The sequence below is a fragment of the Ranitomeya variabilis genome, chromosome 4 (assembly GCF_051348905.1).
Source record: "Ranitomeya variabilis isolate aRanVar5 chromosome 4, aRanVar5.hap1, whole genome shotgun sequence".
NCBI lineage: Eukaryota > Metazoa > Chordata > Amphibia > Anura > Dendrobatidae > Ranitomeya > Ranitomeya variabilis.
In genome coordinates this window covers 769,506,976-769,518,300 of record NC_135235.1, presented here as the reverse complement: position 1 = coordinate 769,518,300, position 11,325 = coordinate 769,506,976, and the positions used below count along the sequence as shown (strand labels likewise).

The following is an 11,325-nucleotide window of genomic DNA, read 5'->3' as shown; positions in this document are numbered from 1 at the left end:
TCATGTGTGGGGTCTATTTGTCTCCAGAGAAATCACACGTTACATTCCACACAGAACATTGTGTAGAAAAGGCGGCGCGAGGTGATTGTGCCAGTAGTGAGGGCGAATAATGGCGGGAATGTCACTGACTGAGGAGAAGTCTCCATGTAGCGTCTTCACTGCGGATTAGTGATGGGTAGCTCCTGAATGAGCCGGCTCAAAGAGCCGGCTCTTTATAGTGAACCATGTGAGTCGGCTCCTGGCAAGGAGCCATATAAATTTTAAACGGCTCCTTGCCAGTTCCACAGACAGTCACTGATCCTATTTAGCCACAACCCCAAAGCGGAGACTGACAATGCATCCTCCTGCCCGTTGCGGCCACCTGCTGCATGCATGCAGTACTCACAGCCTAGCCTCCCCCATTGCCCTCAAGCCTGCCTGCCCATTCACATTAAAGTTCACAAAAACAAACTGTACTCTATGTGACAGACTGTTGGAATTAGTGTATGTGTCAATTCTTAAAGTTGCTATCACATCTTGAGACCATCAATTCCGCCCAGTGTGAACATGGCCTAAAATGTGTCACTGTAAGGCTACGTGCAAAGTCGTATTCTGTTGCTGATTTGCAGGTTGATTTTGTGTTTGTTACTTTTTACAGCAAATAATATAAAATCTGGTTATTCTGGAAATTATACTCTTTTATGTCATAAATGGCCATGTGTGAAGATTTTTGCTAAAATGATGGATTAAAACATTCCAGAATTTGGCTGTAAATTAAAATGCAAAGGTAAAAAATGAAGAGCCATTTTGGGAGCCAAAAGAACCGGTTCTTTTTGGTGAGCCGATCCAAAAGAGTCGGCTCACCCAAAAATCGCATTTTACCCATCACTACTGCGGATCACGTGACCCCTGACTCCTCCCCCTGTGACCTCATCACAGGTCCTGTGCGCACAGAGCAGCCATATCTGTGGAGTGCGGCTCTGCAGGTGGAGGTATGTGGAGATTCCCCAGTACTGAGCGCAGCCGGGGACATTAACCCCTTCTGCACGGAGGAGACTCTTTATAAGAACCATAACGTTGTTGTTCTGTTTCCTGTAATAGATACATACGAGCCAACTATGGAGGACAGGAAGTGAGGAGCGGAGTGTTCTCCTAGTACAGGGCCCCTTTCTTGGCCCCACACAGTGTAATGCCCCCATTATGCCCTGTAAGCAGGTTCTGCCCCACACCCAGCTGCCTCGGGCACTTTACCAGGAGCTGGTACCTCAGATTCTTCCCCGCACCCCTTTCCTTTGTTGGCGCCAAATCTGTTCTGTTCATAGTACCACCATACCCCCCCACACAGTATAATGTTCTCATAGTACCACCATACCCCCCCGCACAGTATAATGTTCTCATAGTACCGCCATACCCCCACACACAGTATAATGTTCTCATAGTACCGCCATACCCCCACACACAGTATAATGTTCTCATAGTACCGCCATACCCCCACACACAGTATAATGTTCTCATAGTACCGCCATACCCCCACACACAGTATAATGTTCTCATAGTACCGCCATACCCCCCCACACTATAATGTTCTCATAGTACCGCCATACCCCCCCACACAGTATAATGTTCTCATAGTACCACCATACCCCCCCGCACAGTATAATGTTCTCATAGTACCGCCATACCCCCCCACACAGTATAATGTTCTCATAGTACCGCCATACCCCCACACACAGTATAATGTTCTCATAGTACCGCCATACCCCCACACACAGTATAATGTTCTCATAGTACCGCCATACCCCCACACACAGTATAATGTTCTCATAGTACCGCCATACCCCCCCACACTATAATGTTCTCATAGTACCGCCATACCCCCACACACAGTATAATGTTCTCATAGTACCGCCATACCCCCACACAGTATAATGTTCTCATAGTACCGCCATACCCCCCCACACAGTATAATGTTCTCATAGTACCGCCATACCCCCACACAGTATAATGTTCTCATAGTACCACCATACCCCCCCGCACAGTATAATGTTCTCATAGTACCGCCATACCCCCCCACACAGTATAATGTTCTCATAGTACCGCCATACCCCCACACACAGTATAATGTTCTCATAGTACCGCCATACCCCCACACACAGTATAATGTTCTCATAGTACCGCCATACCCCCACACACAGTATAATGTTCTCATAGTACCGCCATACCCCCCCACACTATAATGTTCTCATAGTACCGCCATACCCCCACACAGTATAATGTTCTCATAGTACCACCATACCCCCCCGCACAGTATAATGTTCTCATAGTACCGCCATACCCCCCCACACAGTATAATGTTCTCATAGTACCGCCATACCCCCACACACAGTATAATGTTCTCATAGTACCGCCATACCCCCACACACAGTATAATGTTCTCATAGTACCGCCATACCCCCACACACAGTATAATGTTCTCATAGTACCGCCATACCCCCCCACACTATAATGTTCTCATAGTACCGCCATACCCCCACACACAGTATAATGTTCTCATAGTACCGCCATACCCCCACACAGTATAATGTTCTCATAGTACCGCCATACCCCCCCACACAGTATAATGTTCTCATAGTACCGCCATACCCCCACACAGTATAATGTTCCTACAGTACCGCCATACCCCCACACAGTATAATGTTCTCATAGTACCGCCATACCCCCACACAGTATAATCATCTCATAGTACCGCCATATCCCCACACACAGTATAATCATCTCATAGTACCGCCATACCCCCCACACACAGTATAATGTTCTCATAGTACCGCCATACCCCCCCACACAGTATAATGTTCTCATAGTACCGCCATACCCCCACACACAGTATAATGTTCTCATAGTACCGCCATACCCCCACACACAGTATAATGTTCTCATAGTACCGCCATACCCCCCCACACAGTATAATGTTCTCATAGTACCGCCATACCCCCCCACACAGTATAATGTTCTCATAGTACCGCCATACCCCCACACACAGTATAATGTTCTCATAGTACCGCCATACCCCCACACACAGTATAATGTTCTCATAGAACCGCCATACCCCCACACACAGTATAATGTTCTCATAGTACCGCCATACCCCCACACACAGTATAATGTTCTCATAGAACCGCCATACCCCCACACACAGTATAATGTTCTCATAGTACCGCCATACCCCCCACACAGTATAATGTTCTCATAGTACCGCCATACCCCCACACACAGTATAATGTTATCATAGTACCAATAGACTAATCCGAGGACTCTTTTCAGTAGAATCAAAGTTAAATTTATTTAAGTCACAACCAGTCATTTTTTCTGTATTTAGGACATGCCCTTATTCCACTTTTGTCTATGGTGTATGGTTTATGATATATGTTATCTAATATATCCATTTGGTTATAGATTTATTTTCTGTTATATGTACACAACCTGTCTTTATTGTTATTTTTCTGCAAAGATTTGTATTGATTTTCATTTATTATTTTTTATAGATAAATGCCTTGATAAAGGCTTTTTGCCGAAACGTTGGCACTCTGTATGACTGGTTGTGACTTAAATAAATTTAACTTTGATTCTACTGAAAAGAGTCCTCGGATTAGTCTATTGATATATAGCTATTTTCCAGAGTACTCTGCTATACTTGGACTAAGATCCCCCTGATCTTTCATTGTTATTCGTGATTTTGGGGTTATCTTATTACTGACAATGTCATTGAATATGTTATCTTATAATCAATCAGAAGCGGAATCTATTCTAGCTCAGGTTAATATACCGAGCCAATTTTTGCATACTTCGACTGATCAAGTAAAAACCCGTGATCTTGATAGAATTTATAGACGAAAGACTGCATTACAACTGCACTATGTCACACTGGCTGAATATCATAAGGTTCAGCGCATACCAAGGGGTCTTCGCGTTTCTCTCAGACCTACCCTTTTTTCTGAAAAAACGGACTTTTGTGAGAAATTTGAAGCTATCTTAAACAAGTGTTCCATGGACCTTATTCTCCTGACAGTTGACTATTTACACAAAGAAATCCCGATTATTGAAAATGAGATTGCAAGTATTGAATCACAACTTCGTAACACTTTATCACAGGAGGAGTTCAATAAGATTAAAATTCAAACTGAAAAAGCGATGGTTGAATTTCAATCACAATTGCAAGAACGTAAGAGACTTAAATTTACTCGTGATTCGGATGATTACCAATGAGGTGAAGTATACCGGTGGACTAATAAAAATTCGGGAGCTGCTGAAAGAAGACCTTCTAGATGGTGGAACTCCTCCTATTCATCTGGCTCTGAGAGTGATGGTTCCCGTTCTTCATTTCGTTCATACCAGGGACGAGGACGGAGCTCCAGGAACAAGGGCAATAGACAGTATTCTTCCAGGTCTGAGTCCTTACCTACACGGATGCAGACCCGTTCTCAGGTATCAAGTGAACAGCTTGTTTATAATATTTCATCTTTTGTCCTTTCTTCTATGGAACTTTATGTTCTACAAAAAGGTTTGTCATTCTGCCCAACTCCTCCATTTAATGATTTCACCCTAGACCAAGAACTTAATAGATTCTTCAGATCTCTTCGTCTAAAGGTACACTTCTCCAGCACTATTCCATCACTACCATCATCTACTGTTGCTACTGACAATACTATTGATAATGCTATTGATAATACCACTCTTTCCCTTAGGAAATAAAATTTGACTCAGCGTAGCACTTTTTCTCCTCCTAGGACTTATCATCCTGTCGAGACATTTATTTCTCTTGTCAAAAATGATGTACGTCACAAATTAACAGAGATTCAACAGGGTCACCTTCATATCAGGAGTAATATATCCAGAGCGGAGAAGGGCGCCATTGATAGCTTACGGTCGAATAAACAATTGGTAGTTAAACCTGCCGATAAAGGCGGGGCGGTAGTGGTCATGGATAGACAATATTATGTCAATGAGATTCGTTCCCAATTAAGTGACTCTGATACCTACCTTCGTATCACTCATGATCCCACGTCTGATATCACCAAGGAAATTCGGTTGTTGTCTCATCGGTTTTGTTCATTAGGGGTTATTGATAATAAATTAGGCGAATTCCTTGTTAATCCATACCATATCTGCCCCGTCCTCTACACGTTGCCCAAGATTCACAAAAATCTCACACGTCCTCCGGGAAGACCAATAGTGGCCTCCACTGGTTCTTTGCTTTCTCCTCTTGCTATGGTACTAGAAAAGATTTTATCTCCATTATTAGGTCTTATTCCCTCTTTTCTGCAGGATACTTCACATTTTTTGTCTGCCATTCGTGGTCTTAACATAGTACCTGTTGAATGTTATTTAGTAACACTAGATGTGAATAGTTTGTATACTAACAATGTGAGTGGTATCCAGGCTGTGGAGGCTTTTTTGAATGAGAATACAGAGTTCCACCCAGATTTGAAGGAATTTTGTGGGTCGTTATTGACACTGATTCTGACAAAAAACTTCTTTTTATTTGAGGATGAATATTTTATTCAACTTAACGGCACTGCAATGGGGAGTAACGTAGCGCCCCCCTATGCCAATATCTTTATGGCTGATTTTGAATCCAAATTCGTTTATACACATGTACTCTTCCAACAGTTTTGCCCACTTTGGAAGAGATACATCGACGATATTTTTTTGATATGGAGTGGGGACCTGGATTCACTTATGTCCTTCTATCAGTCCATCAATACATCTGTTGACAAATTGACCTTTTCTATACAACATGACCAAAAATCTATCTCCTTTTTAGATACCATGGTCACCATTAATGAAGACAGGACTTTATCCACTGACCTTTTTGTCAAATCCACTGATAAAAATAGTCTGCTTTTTTTCACTAGCTGTCACCCTCGCCACATTAAGCGGTCTCTTCCAAGATCACAATATAGTAGGATTAATAGGATTGTGTCTGACCCCTCCTTACGGACTGTAAGACTGAATGAGATGGCATCCAAATTTCGTAATCGAGGGTATCCTGACTCCCTTCTAGATTTTCCCGTGGAAAGTCCATTGTCTACTAGAGCACAACCAAGAGCATTTTAAAATGCGCGCGTCTCCTGCCTCCCGTGACGTCACGGCTTGTGATTGGTTGCGTCGCCCATGTGACCGCGACGCAACCAATCACAACGCCGGAACGTAATTTTAAAATCCTGAAGGACCTGAAATTACGTCACGGCTTGCTGTGATTGGTTGCGTCCCGGCCACATGGGCGGCGCGCGACCAATCACAAGCCGGGACTTCGCGTAAGGAAGTTAAAGCGCAAATTATAAACAAACAACGCTGCCGGTTCCCTCGGTAAGGTGCAGGCTGCGTCGGAGAGGTGAGTATAGCAATATTTTTTATTTTAATTCTTTATTTTACACATTAATATGGATCCCAGGGCCTGAAGGAGAGTTTCCTTTCCTTCAGACCCTGGGAACCATCAGGGATACCGTCCGATACATGAGTCCCATTGACTTGTATTGGTATCGGGTATCGGTATCGGATTGGATCCGATACTTTGCCGGTATCGGACGATACTTTCCGATACCGATACTTTCAAGTATCGGACGGTATCGCTCAACACTAATCACGAGGGGTGATACGTTTACTCACCCCAGATCAGGCAAGAGATTTCCGATTCACGTTTTTTTTAGCTGTGATTCCACATTCGTTATTTATCTCATTAAGTGTCCATGCGGTCTCGGATATGTTGGTGAGACTACCCAGCATATCCGAGACCACATTGCACTACATAAGTCAACCATTCGGTGTAAAAAACTACTTTTACCAATACCAGCCCATTTTATTTCACACAACCACAGCGTCGCACAGCTGCGATACCCCCCACACAGTATAATGTTCTCATAGTACCTCCATACCCCCACACACAGTGCAAAGTTTTCATAGTACCGCCATACCCCCACACAGTATAATGTTCCTACAGTACCGCCATACCCCCACACAGTATAATGTTCCTACAGTACCGCCATGCCCCCACACAGTATAATGTTCCTACAGTACCGCCATACCCCCACACACAGTATAATGTTCCTACAGTACCACTATACCTTCCCACACAGTATAATGTTCCTACAGTACCATCATCCCACCACACACAGTATTTTGTTCCCACAATAGTGGCTTCCCACAGACACAGGATAATGTTTCCACAGGACTGGCATCCCCCTCACACACAGTATAATGTCCCCACAGTACTGCCATCCCCCCACTTTCTAATGTTCCCACAGTACTGCCCCCTACATGCACAATATGGAACCATCCACCTCACTGACTACCTCCGACCACCGACAGTTAATTAATAAATACTCACTTAGCCTCCTTCTTGGTGCAAATACTAATGAACCCAGGATCTATGAGATATTTACCATACGATAGTTGGATAGGCAGGAGTGTATCATCCCACTTGGTTGCTATGATGCCTATGAATTGACAGGGCTCGGTGGGGTGTGGTATTGGTCACCCTCTCCTTCCCATCATAATAATTTCAGCTAAAGGGCAAGTAGGAAGAGAGAGGCTAAATGCCAGAATTGGTGCATCTTAGAGATGTGCCTTTTCCGGGCGGCTGAAAGCTGATATTTTTAGCCTGGGGGGTGCAGTATCCATGGCCTCTTCCTAGGCTATTAATATCAACCCGCAACTGTCTGCATAGCCTTTGCTGGTTATTAAATATAGGTGCACCCTACGTCACTTTTTTAGGGGAGTCCCCGATTTTAATAGCCACTAAAGGCTAAGTATACAGTTGTGAGCTGATATTACTAGCCAGGGAAGCTCCATGGGTATTACCCCCTTCCTAGGCTATAAAGAAACTCCTGTGTGTGAATCAGAGCTGAGATCTAACGTGATAGAAGATTACAGTGCGGGGAAGACGGGAAACCTTCATATAGACGGCCGGTGGTGATGGAGTCAGTGACCGACTCTGGCCACATATGTCTCTAGAGCCGTAGTAGAAGATGAAGATGTCGTCCTCACCATGAAGTAGTTATTTCTCATGTCGCGTGTAATGAATATCTCCTGCAGTATTGCTAATGCTGATTCCAGGGTCGGTAAATGAGACGAGAATTAGCGTTATGGAAGATGAGTCTATGAGGAACGTATTCAGCTGCCGACTCCGAGGAGGAAACTGCTTGTTGTCTGTGGCCTAAATATATAGGATTTATTAGTAGATGGAAAGAAGGAAACTAAATACTGTAAAATAATAAATCTCCTCATATGTTTCCGTTATTATCTCCAGTAATTGTATTATTACAGGATTCTTATGATGTTACATCGGCTCATCTTCTCATTCAGGTCTCTACAATATCGGATCCTCTCAGTGAAGATCTTCTACAAAAGAGAATTTTACTGATTTACCCATCACAGATGGATATGGACAGAGACAAGATGGCGGAGAGGATATTACACCTCACCCTAGAGATCCTCTTCCGGCTTACTGGAGAGGTGAGAGATTCTGATGACGTCACATTACATCATTCTTATCTATGGGAATAACAGATGGACAGAACTGGAGAGGTGAGGACTCTGGAAATGTCTGTAGTGAGATTTATTAATGTGTCTCTCCATTACCAGGATTACACAGTGGTGAAGAAGACCTCTAGTGATCGCTGTCAGGACCCTGTGTCTGAGGGATGGGAAAGACCCCTGAGCCCAATCACGGGGCCTCCACCTCACCCCCTGATCCATGAGGACATCAATGACCAGAAGATCCTAGAACTCACCTACAAGATGATTGAGCTGCTGACTGGAGAGGTGACAGTGCTGGGAATGCTGGGACATTATACAGTAACACTATGAAGGGATCGGAGGGATGACGGTATCATTGTATGTGTCAGGTTCCTATAAGGTGTCAGGATGTCGCTGTCTATTTCTCCATGGAGGAGTGGGAGTATTTAGAAGGACACAGAGATCTGTACAAGAACGTCATAATGGAGGTTCCCCAGCCCCTCACATCTCCAGGTAATAGACAGGACTAAATACACACGGCCTATAATTATCTGTATGTAAAGAATGAATTCACCCCCTGTATGTGTTTCCTCCAGATCTATCCAGTAAGAGGACAACACCAGAGAGATGTCCCCGTCCTCTTCTTCCACAGGACTGTAACCAAGAAGATCCCAGTGCTCCTCAGGATCATCAGGTAGATGGAGAGAAGGTGTCAGGAGATCTCCCCCTATGATGTGTAGACGCCGGTGAAGGTCTTGTGCTCAGTCTTGTTTTATCCACCAGTATTATATGTTTTATACTTGTGTAATGAGAACGGTGGAGATGGCAGGACAATAATAATAATTTATATTTATATAGCGCCAACATATTCCGCAGCACTTTACAATTAAGCGGGGACATGTACAAACAATAAATTCAGTACAAGTTAAGACAATTTAAACAGTGACATTAGGGGTGAGGTCCCTGCTCGCAAGCTTACAATCTACAAGGAAATGGGGGGGACACAATAGGTGAAAAGTGCTCGTTATTTCAGGTCTGGCAATTATAATAAATAGGGATTTTCATATAAAGCTGCATGATCTGGTCATCGGCCCGTGTGTTTAAGTGCAATAGTCAAGTATCAAGTGCAGTTATCATGTGTATGGAGGGTGTGGAGACAGATGAATAGTAGGGTGCAGATTCAAAGTAATATTTGGAAGGAGGGAACAGGGCAAAGTTAGTTTACTGAGTAGTTGATGTGGTAGGCTTGTTTGAAGAGATGGGTTTTTAAAGCGCGCTTGAATAGGTCGGGTGTTGTGAATTCCGCTCTTGGGCTCTCTCCGGTGGTTGTAAGTGGCACTTTTGTGAGTTCTGCTCTTGGGCTCCCACAGGTGGTTTTGAGTGGAACTGCTGCTCCTTGGATTTAGCAGTCAGCAGCTGCTTCCACTGATCGTCTTTCTGGCTCGGCTATTTATCCTGGCTCTATCCTTCAGCCTGGGCCAGTGCTCAATGGTTCCTGCTTGGAGTCACATCTCTGCTTGGATTTCCCTGATATTCTGACCAGTTCAGCAAAGATAAGTCCTTGCTTGTTCTTTTGCTGTCCACATATTGTGGACTTAATCGTTCTGCACTTTCTATGTTTTTTCTTGTCCAGCTTGTCAATATGGATTTATTCAGTTAGCTGGAAGCTCTGGGAAGCAGATTTACCCTCCACACCTTTAGTCAGGTGTGGAGATTTTTGTATACTCTGTGGTGGATTTTTCTAGTTTTTTTATACTGATCGCATAGTATTCTGTCCTGTTCAATCTATCTAGCTAGACTGGCCTCCTTTGCTACATTCTGATTTCATTCTGCGTATGTCATTTCCCTCTCCACTCACAGTCAATATTTGTGGGGGGCTGCCTTTCCTTTGGGGATTTTCTCTGAGGCAAGATAGCTTTCCTGTTTCCATCTTTAGGGGTAGTTAGTCCTCCGGCTGCGACGAGGTGTCTAGGGAGTGACAGGAACATCCCACGGCTACTTCTAGTGTTGTGATAAGCTCAGGAACTGCGGTTAGTACAGGTACCACCTCCTCCAGAGCTCGTCCCATGTTGCTCCTAAACCACCAGTTAATAACAGTACAACTGGCCAAAAATGAATTAAATGCATCTCAAAAGAAGGAAAAAAAAGTTCTGAGCCATTTTTTTTTTTTTTTGCAGTCTGTTTTGTCTTTTTTTCCTCTTAATCTCTGGGTGGTTCAGGATTTTGGCGCTGGCATGGATGTTCAGGGTTTGTTTTCTCGTGTGGATCAACTTGCTGCAAGAGTACAGAGTATCCAAGATTATGTTGTCCAGACTCCGGCTTTAGACCCTAAAATTCCTACTCCTGATTTGTTTTTTGGGGACAGATCTAAGTTTTTGAACTTTAAAAATAACTGCAAATTGTTTTTTGCTTTGAAACCCCGTTCCTCTGGTGATCCCATTCAGCAGGTTAAGATTGTCATCTCTCTGCTGCGTGGTGACCCTCAGGACTGGGCATTCTCCCTTGAATCAGGGAATCCGGCATTGCTTAATGTAGACGCATTTTTTCAAGCGCTCGGATTATTGTATGACGAACCTAATTCTGTGGATCATGCAGAAAAAACCTTGTTGGCCCTATGTCAGGGTCAGGAAGCGGCAGAATTATACTGCCAGAAATTTAGAAAATGGTCTGTACTCACTAAATGGAATGAGGATGCTCTGGCAGCAATTTTCAGAAAGGGTCTTTCTGAAGCCCTTAAAGATGTTATGGTGGGGTTCCCCACACCCGCTGGTTTGAGCGAATCTATGTCTCTAGCCATTCAGATTGATCGGCGCCTGCGCGAGCGCAAAGTTG

General features: G+C 43.9%; 1 protein-coding gene across 1 annotated transcript; it reads left to right on the top strand.

Annotated features, from left to right (window-relative positions):
- Positions 1-773: 773 nt before the first annotated feature.
- LOC143768296 (uncharacterized) lies at positions 774-8,844 on the top strand. The gene is made up of 3 exons (XM_077256988.1): positions 774-971; positions 8,341-8,490; positions 8,620-8,844. The coding sequence occupies exons 1-3, from the start codon at positions 774-776 to the stop codon at positions 8,842-8,844; spliced, it is 573 nt and encodes a 190-aa protein (XP_077113103.1).
- Positions 8,845-11,325: the final 2,481 nt, after the last annotated feature.